General features: G+C 52.1%; 1 protein-coding gene across 4 annotated transcripts in view; it reads right to left on the bottom strand.

Annotated features, from left to right (window-relative positions):
- Positions 1-21,936, bottom strand: part of TEAD4 (TEA domain transcription factor 4) — an 81,243-nt gene that overhangs the window by 6,094 nt on the left and 53,213 nt on the right. For 2 of the 4 annotated variants that reach the window (XM_037744823.1, XM_017546055.2), the window contains exons 4-9: positions 21,368-21,430; positions 15,317-15,445; positions 14,293-14,336; positions 13,714-13,769; positions 12,097-12,236; positions 10,878-11,051 (exon numbers count right to left, since the gene is read on the bottom strand). In XM_037744823.1, coding sequence (XP_037600751.1) covers positions 10,878-11,051; positions 12,097-12,236; positions 13,714-13,769; positions 14,293-14,336; positions 15,317-15,445; positions 21,368-21,430 — 606 coding nt within the window. The remainder of the gene's footprint in view (positions 1-10,877; positions 11,052-12,096; positions 12,237-13,713; positions 13,770-14,292; positions 14,337-15,316; positions 15,446-21,367; positions 21,431-21,936) is intronic. The other 2 variants (XM_037744824.1, XM_017546056.2) reach the window with 2 other exon arrangements.

Genomic DNA, 21,936 nt, shown 5'->3' with positions numbered 1-21,936 from the left:
GTACATTCCCCTCCATCACTCTATCTGTCATAATCTATCCAGACGTCCTTGCCCCCTTCCAGATTGGACACTCCTTAGAAGCAAGAACTAAGCTCTCCCAGGTCCTTGGCAGGGTGGGCCTTCAATCAAGGTTGCAGGCGGCTGTTCACCCTCTCACCTCCAGGTGGCATCAGTGAGAACAGCAAGGTCCCTCAGTCAGAAGCAGGAACCTAACCAGCCCTGCTCACCCTGAGAGTTCTGTGCCCCAGCTCCACCCCCATCTCAAATACACTCTTCGGTCCTCAGCTCTCGCTCCCTGGCTCTTCCCACCACTCAGCTGCTCATGTATCCAGCCCAGGCCAGGACCACGTACCGCTAGAGGCAGGGGGCCCAGAGAAGTTGAGACATTGTTTCTGCTCTCAGGGAACTTAAAACTGGGAAAGCAAATAGAATCAGGCTCTGGGAGTTGAGCAGGGGCCAGGGGAGAAAGAGCTCGTGGTCACACTGCATAGGCCCAGAAGACACCAGCCGGCCCCAGAGCACCTCCCCAGAGCACCTCGTCTGTTCCTCAGTGCCTGGATCCTTCTAATTACATACAGTCCCATCCCTTCTCCTACAGCCATATACTCCTGACATTTCCTGTCCACCCTCATATCCCCCCACTCTGAGCACCTCCCCAAAACAAGCTATGCTTCTTAGGCTAAGAAAAAAGGAGAGCCGCCCCCTGCCCTGTGAGTGCCCCCTTGCAACCCTCCCTCCGCCCTATTCATAGCTGTGTGTGAGGGTGGGCAGCTCACAGGCTGTGCCTGGAACAGGTGTGGGGGATCGGGTGACTGACAGATGAGCGGAGACAGCCGCAGCCCGGGTGTGGGGGCCTGGAGGGGCTCAGATTCATTGTCATGTGCTGGTATGTGCCTGGCAGAAATGTCAGGGCCTGAAAGGGAACAGCAGGCTTCCCTTTCAGGGAAGATGGGAGGAAGGCCTGGGGTCCTCTGTTGCTTCCATGGTGCCCAGCTCTGCCCGGCATTTCCAACGTGCAGAGCAGCATTAATGGCCACCAGTACCCAAAGGCCCCTTTTCCCTGGCCCCAGGGACAGGTGGCGTCTGCCGGACTTGCAGGGCTCTATGGGGCTAAGGGGGCTTCAGTGCATCAGTCCCTCACTCCAGGCCCCGTGACAGTCATTAGATAGTGCACAGCCCCAGCAGCCTCAGCCCCTCAGGCTGGCAGATGCCACTTCCAGCCGGAAATATGTCCCAGCAGTCCACAAGTCTATGGATTACCACCACAGTGCCCTCAGTAAGAGCAGTAACTCAGGGGGCAGGCACGGAGGCTGGACTGGGAACGGCCGAGTCCTCCGCCCACTCCAAGAGAGTTCTGATCGCCTCTCCAGCACGCACGTTCAGGGCCTGGGAGCTGGGACTGAAGAAACGGCCAGGCAGGAAAAGAAAGGCTCCTGGAGAGGCGACTCTGCTTCCTTGCCTGAGCAGTTTTCCTTCCTAATTGCGTGTGGCCACGTTCACACCAGCTGATGGCAGGGGAAGGGGGAACCACGGTGGGAAGCAGAAGCCAGGAGCTTCCCGATACCTGGGGCAGCTGGAGCAGGCTGTGAGGACCCACGATTGACGCAAAGTCTCACTGTCAGCAAACACAAATATTTACCTTTCCTGTAACATATGTGTCTTCCTCTGGTGCCTCTGCCCGCCCCACACATGCGGAGGAGGGAGCAGATGACCGCCAAGGTGCCCTGGCCTCCAGCGCCCCCTCGTCTCTGATTTCACCCGTCCTCATCCTGCCCAGGCTGCTGGCACTCAGATAGGGCTCAGGCAAGGGGTGGGGCAGGGACAGGCCACAGCCCCCCACTCAGTGCCAGCCGGCCACACACACAGGGTCTTCAGCAACACAGCCCCTCGCGGGCCCCCAAGATCAAACTGCTGACGATTCACACAAAGAAGCAGAGGTACAGAGAAGCCAATATTTGCCCAGAACACAGTTCTCAAATGTGACCCAGCTGGGGCCAACTGCTGCCCACCGTGCCTGGCTGTGACACTTCAGGAGGGCCTCACTGGTGGCCTACCACACTCCCCTGTCCAGCAGCCCCTGCCCCAGGACTCTGAGACCCATGCTGGATCCTCCCACCCAGAGTTTGAGCTCCTGGAAGCCAGAGGTCATGCTGGGTCTGCACACAAGCACATGGCCGGAGCACCGAGCCCACAAGGGAACCCACTGAATCCCATGTCCTCAGCACCAGCTGTCCCGACCCTCTCTTCTCCCATCAACCCCCACCTACAAACTCCCCTAGAGTCAGAAGGGAAGAGAGGACACAGACAGCCGCCACCCAATTTGGAAAAGTACCTTCTGGGTCCTCCTTCCTCCCTGGCAACCTTCATCCACCCTGTTTTCTGGAAGGAATATCTGAGGTGGAGGAGACACGAGAAGTCCAAGTGCCTGGCTCTGCATTGACCGCACAGAGCTAAGTCTGCTCCCTCCACGCTGCCACTGCCTGCCGTTCCCCAGGGGTCTGGGGGTCTGTTTTAGACAATTCAGGGCCTCCTCCAGTGGGAGCAGGGGAAGCTCCAGGACCCCGCATGGAGGGCGGCCAGGGACTTCGCAAGGACTGTTCAGTGTGATGGCTCCAAGCACACACCCTGGAGTCAGGCTGCTCAGGTACGGATCCTGGGTCTGCTACTATGAACCGGCCAACCTTTGGCCAGTGATTTCACCTGCCTCAGTTTCCCTTCTGCAGATGAGGTTATCAACAGTCTTGGCTGTGGTGAGGACCAGACGTGTTACTCTATGTAATGTGGTGAGAAGAGTGTGGCTGTCATCTCTCTCAGTCTGTCTGTGCCCATGTATCTCACAGCATGTAGCCAACAGGAGTGCCCACAGGACAGAGGTCACCCTGGCTGGGGCACTCAGGGCCAGGCCCTGGCTTACTCCATGACTTCGTTTCTCCTACTTGTGAAACAAGAGACCTAGGATGGTCCTCATCTGGAGGGTGGCTAGAAGAACAGAAAATATTACCAATAGCTAAAAGGCAGGAACTACAGCAAGAGGGCCCCAGACACGCCACCTACCATGCCAAGGAAGTGTTCCCATGAGTGCTTCCTGCCACTGCCGTCCGGCTCTTCCCTCTGACCCCAGCTGCACCCCCAGGGTCCTGAGTCATGCCAGGGAAGAGCCACAGATCAGCTCGCCTGAGCTCCTTCTCCTGAGTCAAGGCTGAGCCCGGACAGACCAGGGGAGTAAGTGCTCAAGTGAGGGTGGAGGCTTCTGCGGGGGAGCTGGGGACCCCCTTAGACTCACAGCAGGGTTGGGAGTCGCCACCACCGGCTATATAGGTTCTAATTCCCACATCCAGGGTTGGAAGAGAGACTGGGGAGATGACTGAAGCCCTTCCTGAGAACCTCCCACGACACACCCTGAAGCCAGCCTCTCGGGCCGAGGTCCCTAAGAGGCTCATGCCTCTTGCTGGGTCTTAACTGCAGGAGTCTCACACCTGCTTCCAGTCTGGGTGCTGGGGTTATCCAGCTAAGCACACCTCCGGCCACATCCTGCCCTCTTCAAAAACCTTGTTAAATGACTCCTCATCACTTAAGGAGAAGGGCTGACAAATATTTCCCTGGCTATGCCATGCGGCCGTGACCGTCCACCCAGCACTCCTCCCTACTAGAGGCTTCTCAGCCCAGTACTCCAAACGGCAACTGCCGACCCTTTCAAAGTGGCACACAGGTCATACCCAGCATCCTGGACACCTGGCTCAAGGCGGGAGACTGACTAGACACGTTTATTTTTTCCCCTTCCAGAGACACAGCTAGAAGGATAACAGCAAGGAGCTTTTAAAAATGCACGGCGACACAAGGATGAAGAAAACAAAAGAGACCAACGGGAGGAGAGAGCTGGGTGAGCTTTGGAGGACTCGTGACTGATTAGGACCAGGCTGGATGCTGCGGGGTAAAGATGCAAAAAGAGTCACAACCTAGCAATACCTTCAGGGGTGACAGATAAAAAGAAGCTGAGCTGCATGGCTCAGAGCTGGAGGGACCAGGAGAAGAGGGGCTAGGGAGGCACAGGATTTGACCCAAGGAACTGACAAAAGTCTGTATATTGGATGGTCCAGCCCCCATCCCTCTCACGCACGAGCAGAAGATCAAAGGGTCAGCCAAGTGTGGTGGCTCACACCTGTAATCCCAGCACTTTGGGAGGCTGAGGAAGATGGCTTAATCCCAGGACTTGGAAATTAGCCTGGGCAACATAGCGAGATCCTGTCAGTACAAAATTAAAAATTAAAAAAAAAAAAAATTTTTTTAAAGAAGACCAAAGGGTGACCATCTTCAGAAATTAAATAGGAGGGCTACGGGTCTCAGGGACACTGGGCTTGTTCAAAAGAGGGAATAAGGGGAGTAAGAACAGGAGAGTTAAGTGAAAGTCAGCATCAGAAATGGCCAGAGCCCCTACCCCCTACCCTACCCCACTACCAGAACACCTGTGACCAAGTACGTCCCTTCCAGGGAAATTAAAGGAATTGTCTCTGGAGAAACTGAATCACCTCAGGGGGGTGGGGGGGGAAGTCCAGTAAACACATACATTTATTGATTTCCCCAATAAAACAGCTAGCTCCCCGAGCCCAATCATCTTAAAGTAAAGCCCACCAGGTGACAAGTCCTACCTTGCACAAAGAGCTCCCAATCACTACTAAATATAACCAGCACAAATAACACAAGAAAAACTTGATAAATTGGACATCATCAAAATTTAAAACTTTTGTGCATCAAAGGACACTTTTAAGAATGGCACAGTGGCTCACACCTGTAATCCCAGCACTTTGGAAGGCTGAGGCAGGAGGATCACTTGAGGCCTGGAGTTCAAGACCAGCCTGGACAACATAGTGAGACCCTTACAAAAAATTAAAATAAAACATTGGCCAGGCATAGTAGTGCACACCTATAGTCCCAGCTACTCAGGAGGCTGAGGTGGGAGGATCACTTGAACCCAAGTTCAAGGCTGCAGTGAGCAATGATCAAGCCACTGCATTCCCGCCTGAAAGACACGGCAAAACCCTGGCTCTGAAAAAAAAAAAAAAGAAGAAGAAGAATATGAAAAGACACTCAACAGAATGGGAAACACTTGCAAATCATATATCTGATAAGAAACTTCTATGCAGAATTAAGAACTCTTAATTTAATAATAAAAAGTAACCCAATTTATTATAAAAATGGGCAATGGGGCTGGGGACAGTGGCTCACACCTATAATTCCAGCACTTTGGGAGGCCGAGCCAGGCAAATCACTTGAGCTCAGGAGTTCAAGACCAGCCTGGACAACATGGTGAAACCATGCCTCTACTAAAAATACAAAAATGATCTGGGCATGGTGGTGCGTGCTTATAATCCCAGCTACCCGGGAAGCTGAGATACGAGAATCGGTTGAACCCGAGAGACAGAGGTTGCAGTGAGCCAAGATCGCACCACTGCACTCCAGCCTTGGCAACAGAGCGAGACTTCCTCAAAAAAAAAAAAAAAAAAAGTGGGGGACAATGGATCTGAATTTCTGAATTGACATTTCTCCAGAGAAGATATACAAATGGCCAGTACGCACATGAGAAGATGCTTACCATCATAACTCATCACAGAAATGCAAATACAAACCACAATGAGTTATCAGTTCACATTCACTAGGATGGCTACAATCAGAGAATATCAAGTGTCGGTGAGGATGTGGAGAAAATAGGATCTTCATACCCTGCAGATGGCAATATAAAATGCTGCAGCCACTTTGCAGATTCTTGGGAGTGCCTCAAAAAGTGGAACAGAGTTGCCGTATGACTCAGTAATTCCACAAGTAAGCATATGGAAATGAAAACGAATGTCCACGGTGTTCACAGTAGCATTACTCCTAATAGCCAGGAGGAGGAAACAACCAAATGCGCATCACCTGATGAATGGAGGAGCAACGTGGGCTATCCATACAAGGAACATTACCGGCCATAAAAAGGATGGTGCATGCTAAAACATGGCTGAAACTTGAAAACATTATGCCAAGTTAAAGAAGCCAGTCACAAAAGATCACATCTTAATGAACCCATTTATATACAATGTCCAGAATAGGCAAAGCTTCAAAGCCAGAAAGTAGATTATTGCACAGGGCGGGCGGGGGGTGGCGGGGTGGGAGTGGAGAGTGACAGTTAAAGGGATCAGGGCTTATTTTGGGGATGATGAAAATGTTCTAAACTTGATTTTGGTTATGGTTGCACAACTTTGTGAATATACTAAAAAACTGTGAATTGTATGTTTTATTTTTTGAGACAGGATCTGGCCTTGTCTCCCAGGCTGGAGTGTAGTGGCGTGATCTCGGCTTACTGCAACCTCCGCCTCCCAGGCTTGAGCGATCCTCCCACCTCAGCCTCCTGAGTATCTTGGATTACAGGCACACACCACCATGACCAGCTAATTGTGGTATTTTTAGGAGAGACAAGGTTTTGCCACGTTGGCTAGGCTGGTTTCCAACTTCTGGCCTCAAGCAATTCGCCTGCCTTGTCCTCCCAAAGTGCTGGGTTTACAGGCACATGCCACCATACCTGGCTAACTTTTGTATTTTTTGTAGAAACAGGTTTTGATCATGTGCCCAGGCTGGTTTCAAACTCCTTAGCTCAAGCAATCTGCCTGCTTCGGTCTTCCAAACTGCTGGGATTAAGGCGTGGGCCGCTGTGCCCGGCTTGTATGCTATAAGTAGGTAAATTGTATGGTAAGTTTAATTAGACTGCAAGAAAGCCGCTAAAAAATACAGACAGGCCGCTAAGAATTAAAGACACCAAAGAAAATCCACCAACTGGAAAGACAAGGATCAAAACAGACAGAAAAACAGAATTAAAAAGAAACAAAGAAAAGAGCTGGAGGCTGGGTACGGTGGCTAAATCCCAGCACTGTGGGAGGTCAAGGCGGGCGGATCAGTTCAAGTCAGGAGTTCAAGACCAGCCTGGCCAATGTAGCAAAAACCTGTCACTACTAAAAATATAAAAATTATCTGGGTGTGGTGGCATGTGCTTGTAGTCCCAGCTACTTGGGAGGCTGGGGCAGGAGAATCGCTTAAACAGGGAAGCAGAGGTTGCAGTGAGCCACGACCGTGCTGCTGCACTCCAGCCTAAGCAACACAGAGAGACTCAGTCTGGGCGTGGGTGGGAGGAGGGTTAGGAGCAGGAGAAAACCTAAGAAATAACACTCGCTTCATACCCTTAATAAAAACAAGATAAAAACTGCATCCATCAGACATCTTGATGTAATCACAGAACAAGAAGGAACTCTAGAAAATTAAAATGTCAGAGCCAATATTAAATATTCAACAGAAGGCATGGTGGAGATGCTGCTGTATGCCATTAATCTAATTCACCCTTGACTATAAGATGCATACTTTATAAACTACCCAGAAAAAACAAAATGTCATCAACTAAACTAAGATACATCCATAAAAGAATGCATGCAGCTTCTTCTACAGTATTAGAACCCTGATTTTGTTCAGAATGGCAACTTACCCAACTAAAAAAGTACCTTTCCCTGGTTCCTTGTGGCTAGATGCAACCATACAACTAATTAGGTGTTACGTAGGATTTCCCAGCAGGCCCCTTCCAGGGAGCTAAACTAGCTTCTTTTGATGCGTGGAAGATGGATATGGCAGCAAGAACACCAGCTGTCAGTCAGGACCCTGAGTACAGAAGTCATATACTGAGGATGGCTGACAGAGAGAAGCCAGGGCCCTGATAATGTCAGGAGAGCTGGGCCAGCCTGGACTGTCTCCCTCCAGACTTCCTTGATGTGAAAGAAAAACAAACTATTTATGCCACTGTTTCTTTAGGTTTTGTGTGATATGTTACTTGGACACAACCTTAACTAATTCAGAAGAGAGTCAGAAGATAATATTAAGGAAATCTCTAAGAAAACAGACCAAGAAAGTGAATTGGAAAATAAAGAAATGGTAAAAATCATAGAGGGATCCAACATCAGACTAATAGAGATTCCCGGAAAAGAAAACAAAATAGAGGGAAAGAAATTATCAAAGAAATAATATGAGTAAATTTCCTAAAACTGAAATATTAATCTCACAAAGTGCTTACCAATTACCTGGCTGAAACTAGGAAGTAAAACAACACATATCCCAAAGCTCACCAAGGTGAAACTGAATATTAGGGAGAAAGAAGAAATACTACAACTTTCAGAGGAAAAAAAGAAAAGTTACATAACAAAAGGTAGGGAATTAGAACGCTATCAAACTATGTCAAAAGATAATGACACAATGCATTAAAAAATGATTCTTGAAAATTATTTCCCAGCACTTTGGAAGACCAAGGTGGACAGATCACTTGAGACCAGGAGTTCGAGATCAGCCTGGTCAACACTGCAAAACCTCATCTCTCTTAAAAATACAAAAATTAGCCAGGCCTGGTGGCACATGCCTGTAATCCCAGCTACTTAGAAGACTGAGGCACAAGAACTTCTTGAACCTGGGATGTGGAGGTTGCAGTGAACCAAGATCGAACCACTGCACTCCAGCCTGGGCAACAGAACAAAACTTCATCTCAAAACAAACACAAACACACACACATACACACACACCCTGTCTCAAAAAAAAAAAAAAAAGTCATCGTTTTCTAGGGAAAATGATGTATGATCTAGATTCTTTACCCAGACTACCAATCAGTCAAGTATAAGGATATAATAAAAAGTGACATTTCAAAGAAGCAAGGTCATTTACATACCATGCATCTTTTCTTAGAAGGTACCAGAGGATGTGTTCCAGCAAAATGAAGGGGGTATATCAATAGAGAGAAATGTAAGAGCTAGGAAATTGTACATTCAATATACGAGGGCCTCAGGGTGACAACTGTAGGGCAAGCCTACAGAATAACACGTTCAAACTGCAGCAGAACAGAGGCAGCTGGGAGAAAGATCTCTAGGAGAAAGGAGGAATTGATAAATTATCTAACAGTTTTGAATATCTGGGAAGAAAACTTTTAATTTTATATGGTGGTTCTGACAGAGCAATTTATAAAATTTTAAGAATAGGCTTCTTAAGAAATACGCAAGTGCAAGAGCCATTTATTTGCAGGAAAAAAAAGTTGTACAAGAGGTAAAAATGTAATCATAATACACTTCTTGACTCTTTGTGCTTTTGTTTTTTTTGTTTTGAGGCAGGGTCTTGCCCTGTCACTCAGGCTGGAGTGCAATGATGCGATTTTGGTTCACTGCAACCTCTGCCTCCCAGGCTCAAGCAATTCTCCTACCGCAGCCTCCTGAGTAGCTGAGACCACAGGCATGAGCCACCACGACTGGCTAATTTTTGTATTTTTTGTAGAGATGGGGTTTCATCACGTTGCCCAGGCTGGTCTTGAACTCAAGTGATCTGCCCATGTTGGTTTTCCAAAGTGCTGGGATTACAGGGATGAGCCACCACACCCAGCCCCCTCTGGGCTCTTTGGTGATGAGTATACATGTCAAAAAATGTGAACATTTTATGACTTTTACTAAATTAAATAACTTATTGGATATTATTACATTGCGATGACGTGGGGAAATATAATGCAGCTGAATTTTCTCTACTATAATGGAATGGAAACACAGTGTCTTAATCATGACATTGAGATCCAGCAATATAAGCATATTACTTAGAACTAAAGAGATAAAGCCCAAATAAACAGCTAAAATTAGCAGTGACTACTTCTGGGGATTGGGATTTGGGTGTGGGGAGGAGTAGGACGAGAATATGATGCTTTCCATTCTTTTTTTTTGAAAGCGGTCTGGGAGCAAATAAATGGTAAGAATCTCTGCACAAGAGGCATTGAAAGGAGCGTGAAGAGAACTGAAGGGGACTGGGGAGAGGAATGAAGGCGGAGTCACCCAAACCTCAGTCCATGTCCTGAGAATATTCCAAGCCTCGGTCACAGAGCCTGACTTCCTGCCCTTCCTCACTGCTGGCTTCATTAGTACTTATTTGTCTGACTCTCTCTTTGCACCCCTTTTCTGCACATACTGGGCCCCCAGGAAGCTAAGCTCCCAGATCAGCTACTGTACTTCCTGGCCTCAGACAAGACGTTTCTTTCTTTCTCTTTCTTTCTTTCCTTTCTTTCTTTTTTCTTTCCTTTCTTTCCTTCCTTCCCTTCCTTCCTTCCCTTCTTTCTTTCTTTCTTTCTTTTTAAATTAATTAATTAATTTTTTAAGATCCAGTTTCACCATGTTGGCCAGGCTGGTCTCAGTGCTGGGATTACAGGCGTGAGCCACCGCGCCCGGCAACAAGACGTTTTTAATGGAGGAGGTTTTACCCACAAAACACCTGCCCACAGGTGACGTGGGAGGGCAGCAGAGGCCAAGTCTATGGGCTGAGCTGTCTGAGAAGTTGAGTAGGTGTTTCTTCTGGGGTGGCCCCACCCTGGAGAGTGTCGTCTGGGTGATCCATCCAACACTTCCCTCCCCTTCTCCAAGCTCTGTCCAGCCCAGCATGCCTTGGACATGAGCACTGAAGAACCAGCTCCAGGCCCGGAACAAATGCGGGGCTTGCCATTCAAAGATCTGGGTGACAAGGGCACTCCTTGTCACGTCTTCACTCATCCCTGTAGGGTCTCCTTTGTCTCTTTCTCCAACTAAACCTCCTGAGGGCCCCACTTTCTGCTAAGCTTAGCCGCCATCAACACCCATGAAGCAAGGCCTCATTCAGCTAGCTCTCTGGGATCACCGCCCCACTCCTCTGCTCAGCTCCAACCATCACAGAGCCATGCTGGGCTTGCTCTCCCCTTCTCACTGGTGCTGCCTCCCCAAGTTTCCACCATGGCAAGGGCACACTCTGGGCACTCTCACCCCATTCTCACTACCAAGAATGCCCCGATGGCAGAAAGGAAGAGTTTATGATAGGCTTACCCAGAACTTCACAAGAAAAAAGGCATTGGAGGGTCCCCGTTCGAAGAGCTCCTTGAGTCCACCCTTCTTCTCGGGGAATTTGTCATAGATCTGGCGGATGTCTACGGCTTCGAGGTAGGGGTCGCTATAGCTTGGGCTGGACTGGCCGATGTGCACAAACAGGTGCTTGTTGTACTGCAGAGAGAGTGGGTTTGAGGGAGATGGAGCATGGGCCAGACGGACAGACAGACAGCCCAGGCTCCACGTGCCCACCACGTGATCTGGAGCAAGTTGCTTGGTCTTCCTGGGCTACAGTTTCCCCATGAGTAAAATGGAGATGGTGAAAATCTCTTTCTTTTATTTTACATGCTGGACTTCTGAGTAAGAGTCTATTTGGTTCACGGCTTCTTCAGCTAAAAAGAGGTTTGAGTTGGGCACAGTGGCTCACACCTGTAATCCCAGCATTTTGGGATTACAAGGTGGGTGATCACTTGAGGTCAGGAATTCAAGACCAGCCTGGCCAACATGGTGAAACTCCATCTCTATTAAAAATACAAAAATTAGCCAGGTAAAGTGGGGTGGCAGGCACCTGGAGTCCCAGCTACTCAGGAGGCTAAGGCAGGAGAACTCAGGAGGCAGAGGTTGCAGTAAGCTGAGATCATGCCACTGTACTCCAGCCTGGGTACAGAACAAGACTGTGTCTCAAGGGAAAAAAAAAAAAAAGGTCTGAAGATGTCAGATATCCTGTCACCTTGGCCTCCTCTAGGTCTTTTTCTGACCTTCGCAGGTGACACTGGTCACCCAGGACACTGGACACCGAAGGGGACAGGCTGGTATCCCATAGGATGTGAAGCAGACACAGGAGACTCCTCAGCTTCCTGCCCGACTCTCAGAGTCAGGGAAAGGCTGGGACACTGTGGGGGTGGGGCTGGGGCCAGAGCAACCTTAGACTAAGGGTAGGTTGGGTTAGAAGGGGAGGAGGAACACAGGACAGGGAGGGAGGAGGGGGAGGCTGCCTGGGCACTGGAACATGGACAGGAAGCCAGGGAGGAGGGAAAGAGGGAAGAGGAGTGGCGTGAAGGAGTAAAAGAGGAGTGGAGGGAAGGAACGGAAGGGAGGCTTGGAAAGGAATGGGGAACCTGAATTAAGCTCCAGTGTGGAGTGGGGCAACAGCGCCAGAGGCAGAAACAGAGGTGGAGGGGGCGGCCGGGGAACCGGCCAGGCAGAGGCCAGGACCTACCGTGTCCGGGTCTTGCTGCTGCTCTAGGAAGGCAGAGAACTCCAACATCCAGAGTTTGGAGCTGGCCACGCTGCGGCCCTGCCACGGGGGTGCCGGGGGTGCAGAGGGCGACGGGGCAGGCCCTGCAGGAGACTCAAACCCTGCACAAAGCGAGAGAGGTGCATGGAACCTGACCTCATTCACCCGCCCCGCCCACACCCTCTGCAAGGACCCCAATCCTCCTTAGGGAGACCTGTGCTGTCAGGGGGACCGCCTGTCTCCCTAAATGAACCTCCTAGCAGGGGTGGTGGAGGGAGTGTAAATCTTGGGCCAGGGCATCCCGGAGCTGCCCGGATGGGGAGAGGCTTGCCTGGTACAGCTCAGGCCACTCAGGCCTCAGCATGGAACCACTGAGCAAGACTGGATTCTAGAGGGCAGCGGGGGCCCTGCAGGACCGAGAGGCTTCCAGAACAGGCACCGTTAAGTTCACGCCCTCGAGCAACTTCTGCTCCAGATGGAGAAATAACCAGATCAATCAACAATTACCATGTGGCATCGCCCCGAGAGATGGGGACATTTCCTGTTTGCGTCACAGGTGTCTCCCCAGCTCCCAGAACAGGGCCGGGCCCAGAAGAGGCTCCTGATCCAGGGTTGCTAATAGATGAACCTACTCCAGTCCTACTGTAGAGTTTAGATCATGTCCTGAAGGCACCAGGGGAACAGGAAGGCACCGTAAGCCTGGAAGCAACACTGTGAGACTGAGGCTCTGGTGAGTGACAGGGTGATGAGAGGAGGTGAGAGAGGGGACAGGGAGCTGGTGAAGTGGCTTCTGCAGGGACGCAGGCAAGAGCCGGCAGCAGGCGTGGAGTGAAGACAGGGTCAGCATGGACAGGAGAGGACTGGCATGAGACAGAGGGCAGACGGGACCCGATGCTGTGACTTGGTTTTGACGTGTAAATGAGAGAAAGCAGCCTTCAGGACCTGGGGGCAAGAGGAGGAGCAGGGCTACTCTCGGTGGCAGGGAAAGCCAAGGGGCAGAGCAGGCAGACTCCACACCAGAAAGGGCAGCTTAAGGATGAGGAGCTGGTCTTGTCCCACAGAATGGGAGGCGGTGAGAGCCCCTCCTGAGAAAGAGGCGAGGACAGAGCGGAGCCTGTCAGTGGCAGGGCGGGGTGGGGGCTCCTGTCGGCAATGTTGGCTGCCTCCACCAACCAGGTCTTCTCCCACAAGGGTCCCTATTCCCGGGAGGGGCCCCAGGCTAGTGAGCTGGACACCCCTCATCCCTCCCAGGAGCCAGGTGTGCGAGGCACGCTGCAGCAACAAGGCCAGTTGGGTGGGGCGGCCGCCCAGGCACAGGCACTGCCCTTGGAACTGCATGTGCCCCACAAGCCCCGAGCACAGCTGGGAGGGGGACGGCAGCAAGGCAACCTGAGGGGCATAAAGGGGCTTGGCACCTGGCTGAGGTGTGCATGCTGGGGGCAAGGAATGGGGTGTGGCCAGGGGCTGGGATGTGTGGTCGCAGTGCTTGATGGGCAGCATCTAAAAGGGACGTGTAGGTGTTCGGCTGTTGGGGGCCTGGGCCCAGAGGCAGGAGCCACACAGCTGCAATGGCAAGGGAGCCACGCAGCGCCCACCCACCTGGCAGAGGCAGCGGAGGCTGGACAGCATAGGTTTGTTGAGAGAAAGGCTTCACACTGCAGGAGAGAGGAGAGGGAGGTGTCAGCCTCGGGCAGGCTGCTGCCCCAGACCCCTGTACTGGGTCCAACGGTCTGTGTGGCAGGTCCTGGTAGTCAGGATTTCTGTGGTCCTGACGGGCCTCGGCCTCCTGCTCCCACCCCTGCTGACTCCCTCCAGTTTCGTGGTGGGTCCGCAGACACAGTGTGTCTGATGAAGAAATCCACCCCTCCCTCTCTTCCTCCCAGGCCAGCCAGAGGTCTCATTACCAATCTCCTCCCCTGGGGGACTCCGGCTCTGGCCCTACCTATACACTAGACAGCCTGGAATTTTGGCAAATAGCACCCTACGGTGTGGACATCACAGATGAGCCCAGTGATGCCTGAGAGCAGGAGAGCCCAATCCCTGAGCCCAAAGCCATCCTGAAAGGCTGACCCCAGCAGTGGCCCTAGCACACCCTGGAGCCCAGGCTCAATGTCATGAGTTTATGCGTTCAAGTTCAGTTAAGGGAGCAACTGGAAGCAGAACCCAGGCCATACTCACTCATGGGACGTTCCGGCTTGGCCTGGCAAAGCTCCTTGCCAAAACTGAGGAGGCAAAAGGCATGGAATCAGCATGGCCCCAGGTGCACCCGGGACCCCGTGGCATGGGGATGGGGGTGGGACAGGGCAGGGCCTCCACTGGGAGGAGAGGCTGCAGCCCAAGCCCTCGCCTAGCTAGTAAATGCTAACAGGCCCAGAGTGTGTTTCAGGGGGCTCTCAGGCTCTGTGGATGAGGGGCTCCGTGGGAAAAGCACCGAGGTGTGGTCCACACTGCACAGGGGAACCCCCTGCAGAGTCACAATGCAGACCAGCACCTAAGGCTTGGAAAAGTCCCAGTGCCAAGAACTCACTTACTGCCACGGGTCCCATACTTACCCACAGAACCACTGTGTCCTATCTGTTTAACATGCAGACAGACTAGTGCTCTCTGGGACACACTTTAAAAAATGCTGGGGCCTGGCACTGCCCCTTCCCCACATGCCTAGGGTGGTGCTGCAGGTGTCTTGAAGACTCACTTAGTCCCTGGAGCCAAGAAAACCCTGTGAGGAGACAGCTCTGAAAAGGGGCCGTTATGGATCATTCTGAAAGTGTGCCCAACATGGCCATGGGTGGGAAATTAAAAATCTGACCAGGGCTTTGTTTTGGGCACCAGCTCTCCACCTGGCGGGAGGGCAGGAATGAGGCTGCGTGGCCTGGGCTGCCCAGGGACACGCTGGTCTCAGGCTTCAGCTCCAGTTCCCTCGGCTTCAGCTTCCTCATCTGTAAATTGGGCCAGCTTGGCAGAGCTACCAATTGGTCAGCTCCTGGGGGTGGCCCCCTTCCCCCTTGTGAAAAGCTGTCCCAATACCAGCCAAGTTGGGACTTGTGTGGCCCCTGGGTCCTTGTTCCCTCCTTCCCTGACTGCCCTGGCCAATAGGACTCAGGCGAGAGAAATCTGGGCCGGCCAGTACTTCTGGCTCTTCTGAAGGGGGAGGAGGGTAGAGGAGAGGGCTGGCCTGGCCTCCGGCTCTCAGCAGCCCACTTACCCCTGAGACTGCTGGGCGGCCGGGGCCCCGGGCGAGGGCCATGCTACTGTGGAAGGCCGTGGCGGAGATGATCTGTGCAGACGACATGGCAGCCATGCTCTGCAGGGCCTTGTCCTTAGCTGCCTGGTCCTGGGGGAGACATTGCAAGGGAGGACCTCAGCAGGGTCACTAGTCAGGCTGAGACCAGGTGGGTCTGGCCCTCAGGTCAGGGAAACTGTCTTGCTGCCAGTGGCCAGAGCTGGGGGACCAGGCGTTAGGTCTGTGCCGAGCTATTAACTTGTTTTGCAACTGAGAAAGTCACCTGGTTTCTCTGGTCAGTTTTCTCATCTGTCAGAGCGGCATGATATTTGCCCTGCTTATTTCATCAGAGCTTAGAGAAACATTATCTGTCATTTTACTAATTACGGGGTCAACTCGAGAACAAGGGTCTTCTATGCCTTGCTTACCTCTCTACCATGGGTGCCTAGCTCTGCACCTGTCTTGTGAAAATGATGCGTAAATATCTGCTGGATCCCTCCTCAAGTGCACAGGAAGGATCGTCCCTGGCCACATGGGCTGTCTGGGGGCAAGGGACCACCTCCTGTGGCCCTACCTGCCTCCTTCCTGCCCTAAGGACTTCCCTGGGCACTGCAGGCACCGGGACTCACTCATCTTTCACCTGTCAGAATGTAAATACTCACTGTCTGCCCCTCAAAGGTTCTAAGACCCCAGAAGATGGATTCACTCTGCATAGGCCCAGGACAAATACACACACAGGGAAAGCCACTTGGATGGCACTGGTAACAACAGTAATAATTTGTTATATTCATATAAGCCAATGGTTTCCATCCTGAGTGCCCCAATTCCAAAGGTCTTCAAAACCAATGACACAACATTCCCTATTTCAAGAAGCCTAACGGAAATTGTGTTTTTGTTTTGTTTTGTTTTGTTTTGAGACAGAGTCTCACTCTGTCACCAGGCACCAGGCTGGAGTGCAGTGGCGCGACCTCGGCTCACTGCAACCTCCACCTCCCGGGTTCAAGCAATTCTCCTGCCTCAGCCTCCTGAGTAGCTGGGACTCCAGGCATGCGCCACCACGCCCAGCTAATTTTTTTGTATTTTTAATAGAGACGGGGTTTCTACTAAAAATGTTGGCCAGGATGGTCTCGATCTCTTGACCTCGTGATCCCCCCACCTCGGCCTCCCAAAGTGCTGGGATTACAGGCGTGAGCCGTTTTGTTTCAGAGACAAGGTCTCACTCTGTCGCACAGGCTGAGGTATTGTACAATCACGGCTCATTGCAGCCTCAAACTCCTGGGTTCAAATAATCCTCCCATCTCAGCCTCCTGAGTAGCTGGGACCACAGGTATGCGTTACTGTACCCAGCAGGGATTATCCAAAATAAGATCCCCCCCACACACACACAGACTGGAACAGCAAGTATTATTCACTGTCTGCAGCTTCATCAGAGCTAAATAGCTCGACTGAGTCAACTCAGGAGCTCTGTTTAAAAATTCAGTATCTGCCAGGTGCAGTGGCTCACACCTGTAATGCCAGCACTTTGGGAGGCCGAGGTGGGTGGATCATGAGGTCAGGAGTTCAAGACCAGCCTGGCCAAGACAGTGAAACCCCATCTTTAATTACAAAAAAAAAAAGAGAGAGAGAGATTCAATATCTGGCCAGGCGAGGTGGCTCCTGCCTATAATCCCAGCACCTGGAAAGGCTCAGGTGGGTGGATCGCTTGAGCCCAGGAATTCTAGACCAGCCTGGGCAAATTGGTGAAACCCTGCGTCTACGAAAAATACAAAAGTTAGCTGGGTGTGGTGGTGTGCACCTGTAGGCCACAATACTCAGGAAGCTGAGGTGGGAGGACTGCTTAAACCTGGGAAGCAGAGGCTGCAGTGAGCTGAGATCGCACCACTGCACCACTCCAGCCTGGGCAATGGAGCAAGAATCTGTCTCAAAAAAAACAAAAAAAAGAAATTAAATATCTTTATGATCTTCAGACAGCATCTCACTATACCCCAGGCTGGTCTCAAACTCCTGGCTTCAAGCGATCTTCCCTCCTCGACCTCCCAGTGCTGGGATTATAGGCATGAGCCACTGCTCCAGCCATGAATTTTTTTAATGAGAAAGATAAAACCATTATTGGATAATTAACAATAATTAACTTGGTAGACCTAGATCTCCTTTAAGTGATACAAAGGTTGAGAACCTCCCAACTACTTGGGAGGCAGGAGGATCACCTCAGCCTTGGAGGTCAAGGCTGCAGTGAGCTCCAGCCTGGGCGACAGAGTGGGAGTCTCTAAAAGCTAAATAAAGTAAACACAGAAGTTGAGAAGCAACAGCAAGCCTTGGAGCTCGAAACTCTTCTGAGGGATGCCTCCACAAGGTCTCCACCGCAGCTCTGTGAGGTGGGCAGCACCACAGCCTGGAGGCTCAGGAGAGGCTCAGTGCTCCTGGCGCCATGCAGTGTGGAGCCAGAACACAGCAGGCCTTTCCACTCATCCTCTCAAGGTGACCATTTCACCCATGTGGCACAAGGTAGCCCATGGAAGGTTTTCAAGACCGCAACCTCGGCTGGGCGTGGTGGCTCACACCTGTAATCCCAGCACTTTGGGAGGCTGAGGCGGGGAGATCACCGGGGGTCGGGAGCTCAAGACCAGCCTGACCAACATGGAGAAACCCCGTCTCTACTAAAAATAAAAAATTAACCGGGCGTAGTAGCGCATGTCTGCAATCCCAGCTACTCCGGAGGCTGAGGCAGGAGACTCGCTTGAACCTGGGAGGTGGAGGGTGCCGTGCTGAGATCACACCACTGCACTCCAGCCTGGGCAACAAGAGTAAAACTCCATCTCAAAAACAAACAAAAAAAAATACAACCTCACTCTGACTCTGTGAGACTAGCAGGACTAGCAGGACCTTTATTTTAAGATGAAGAAACTGAGGCTCTGAGAATTTCGGTGACTAGGGTACTCAGAGTGGTGATGGTGGCCAGGTGAGCTTGGTCCAGATTGGCACACAGGGGGCTGTGCAGACCAAGGGGTGGAGGGAGACGTGTCAGGATTTGACATCAGAGGGCGGTGGGGAGGGGGAACCGTTCTGAGTAGTGGGTCATCTTCAACGTGGACAAAGCAGTGAAACAGATGTTTGTCCCTGGCCCTTCCTGGCCCCCTCCCCCTGTCCTTTTGGGCCAGACTTGGGCTTTGCTCTCAGAGGCTGTCTCTGATAACCAAAGAGGGAACTAACTAGTAAGTCTAAGGGTATGTCTCCTCCCAGGACACTTGCACTTTTCAGGAGGCCAGCCCCCGACCTCTCCCTGCAGGAGGGCACAAGGGACTTGGCAGGTACACCCCCACAAGCCCACAGACCTCGGGCTTGACTGCATCACGAGGCTGGGGCTGCATCTGCTCAGTGCCTGCCTTCCTGGATACTCGACCTAAACAAACGGCTGGAGCTCAGGAAACCAGGCCTGGGCAGGGTGGGGCAGGGGTCAGGAGGAAGTGGGAAGGACTTGATGGGGAGTGACAGCAGTGGCCGGGCAATGGAGCCAGGAGACGCTAACTGTGGCAGGAGGGGAACTCGGATGCCACCTTGCTCGTCTGTCATTTTACAGATGAGGAAACTGAACGGAGCTCCAGGGGGCTCTGGTGACTCTGTCCAAGCACCCATGGCCACGGGGCAGAGCCAGGCCTAGGATCCAGCCTCTCACTCAGGATTTCTACTGGATCACTGTCCAACCCAGAGCTTAATCACTTTGGGTTCCAGGTCGTTTGAGAATATGACAAAATCCTCACAGCAATCTCTCCAGGGAAACTCACATAGACATGAACATTTGCTTATTTTAAGGAGTTTATGGCTCCCCTTAGTGTCTGTCCAGCCATCTACTGAAGGCTGTCCTTGGGCCCCAGGTCAGAACCTGTAGACAAGGACAAGTACAATCCCCTAAAGCAAAGGTGGGCCACACAGCCAGCCCCCAAGGGATTGCCCTAAACCCAGCAGTGGGAAGTCTGTTCACTGTGGTCACCTGTGGGGTCCCAGTGAGTCAGAGGCAGACGAGAGAGGAAAAACAGGGAGCAGGGCTGGGTTGCAGGGCTGTGGGTGCTCCCGGGGTACCTGAGCCAGGCTGAGAGGCAGGGAGCAACAGCTGAGGCCTGGTCAGCTGTCCCAGGGAAACAGGAGCGAGGTGCCAGACCACAGCTGGGGGGCTCGGGGAACAGCTGGGCTGATGGCAGGAGGAATGGAACTGAGTGGGCAGTGGGGTGTGGCTTCCTAGGAGGCAGAAAGGCCTGTGGTTCCCACCCACTCATTCTGAGATTCCAGTGTCAGGATCATCAACTGCCAGGGCCAGATGGGACTTTCAAGGTCATCTAGTCCAGTGGCTTTTCTTTAATATAAAAAATATTTTTAGAGATGGGGTCTCACTGTATTGCCCAGGCTGAAGCAAAGTGGCCAGTCGCAGGCACGATCACACCTCACTCAGCCTCCAACTCCTGGCCTCAAGAAACCCTCCTGCCTCCACCTCCAAGTAGCTGGGATTACAGGCATGCGTGCCCAGCTAGCCTGGTGGCTCTTTTTTTGAGATGGAGTGTCACTCTTTTGCCCAGGCTGGAGTGCAGTGACACCATCTCGGCCCACTGCAACCTTCACCTCCTGCGTTCAAGCGTTTCTCCTGCCTAAGCCTCCTGAATAGCTGAGATTACAGTTGTGGGCCAGCACACCTGGCTAATTTTTGTATTTTCAGTGGAGACAGGGTCTCACCATGTTGACCAGGTTGGTCTCGACTCCTGACCTCAAGTGATCTGCCCATCTTGGCCTCCCAAAGTGCTGAGATTACAGACATAAGCCACCACACCTGGCCTCCCAGTGGCTTTTAAACTGGTTTCTGACGTCCCCTAGAGTTCAAGCGCCATGGGGTAGGAGAGGATTCATGGGAGGAGAGGGGCCTTGCCAACCTAGCTTTGACCAGAATGGCTCCTCTGATAACACATTAGGGTGATATTTTGTTGGGGGAAAACAAGAAAAAGGGCTACATTGCTTTAAAAAGCAAATGTATGTTAGACATAGGCCAGGCCCAGTGGCTCATGCCTGTCATTTCAGCACTTTGAGAGGCCAAGGCAGGAGGATCTCTTGAACCCACAGGTTTAATACCTGCTCAGGCAACACAGAGAGACGCTGTCTCTATAAAAAAATAGAAAAAAATGGCTGAGCAGTGGCACTTGCCTGTGGTCCCAGCTATTCAGGACAAGACTGACGTGGGAGTATTGCTGGAGCTTATGAGGTCGAGGCTGCAGTGAGCTATGATTGCGTCACTGCGCTCCAGCGTGGGTGACAGAGAGAGATCCTGTCTCTAAAAATAAATAAATAAATATGTTCACAAATGGTCTAGTCTAATGCCTCAAATGTCAGATCTTCCCACCGACTGGCTGTGCAGGCTCTGTTGTCATCACCTCCCTGATGGAGCTCTCACTCCCTCCCAGTGTTCACCCAAAGGGCCCCTGGTTCCAGGGTCCCAGAGGCCAGACTCCCGTGATGAGCAGGACCACGCTGAGGGGAATGCCAGCAACATCAGGCCCCCTGAGAGCTATCACCTATCAGCAGAGGCCCTGCAAGACGGGGCTGACCCAGGGAAGGGAGGGAACCCCCAGTCCTTCCCTGAGGAAGGAATTCCCACAATACCATAAACACCACCCCCACCCCCACAGCAGCCACCCCCCACGCCCCTGCCACTCCACATGCTCTGGTTGAGGGCACTAAGTGACCCTCAAGAAATGAACGCTGGCGAGTGATCCAGCTACTCTGAGCCATATGAGCTCCTCTAAGCAGGAGCCAGCAAGTGGGGAATCCGAGCAGGAGCCTGGCCTGTAGCTCCCAGGGTGTGGGACGTCCATACAGTTGGCCCTCCTGTGCTGATGGGAGAGGTTATAGGCCCAACCTGGCTCTGCTCAACAGAGAGAAGCACACTGAGTTGCACAACAGCAGCCACGCCCTGATCCCAAAGGGGAGACTTATGCTGCTGGAGAAAGCCCCCCACTCCCGGCCCCTCCAGCCCCCACACTGCAGTTTCCTTACCTTTAGCTTGGCCTGGATCTCGCGAGCTTTGCGACGAGCCAGCACCTGGATGTGGCTGGAGACCTGTGGCAGGGAGAGAGGACTCCTGTCCCTACCTCCCGACAACTTGGGTTCCCCGGCCTGGCTTCCCAACCCTCACCGTCCATAGCCCTCAACCCGTATCTGTGGACCAAATGAATGAATGAATGAATGAATGAGTCAATTGGTGGACCCTCAGTCCTGCCTTGCCCAGCTAATCCAGAAGCTGGCAGTATTTTAAAAGTCCAGTGCCAGCCAGGAGGGGTGGCTCATGCCTATAATCCCAACACTTTGGGAAGCCAAGGCAGGCAGATCACTTGAGGTCAGGAGTTCAAGACCCGCCTGGCCGACACGGTGAAACCCTGTTTTTACTAAAAATACAAAAATTAACTGGGCATGGTGGCACATTCCTGTAATCTCAGCTACTCAGGAGGTTGAGGTAGCAGAATTGCTTGAACCCGGGAGGCAGAGGTTGCAGTGAGTTGAGATCGTGCCACTGCACTCCAGCCTAGGAGAGAGAGTGGGACTCCAACTCAAAAAAATAAAATATT

The sequence above is a fragment of the Cebus imitator genome, unplaced genomic scaffold (genome assembly GCF_001604975.1).
Source record: "Cebus imitator isolate Cc_AM_T3 unplaced genomic scaffold, Cebus_imitator-1.0 Scaffold187, whole genome shotgun sequence".
Classification (NCBI taxonomy): domain Eukaryota; kingdom Metazoa; phylum Chordata; class Mammalia; order Primates; family Cebidae; genus Cebus; species Cebus imitator.
This window is presented reverse-complemented; position numbering and strand designations above follow the sequence as displayed.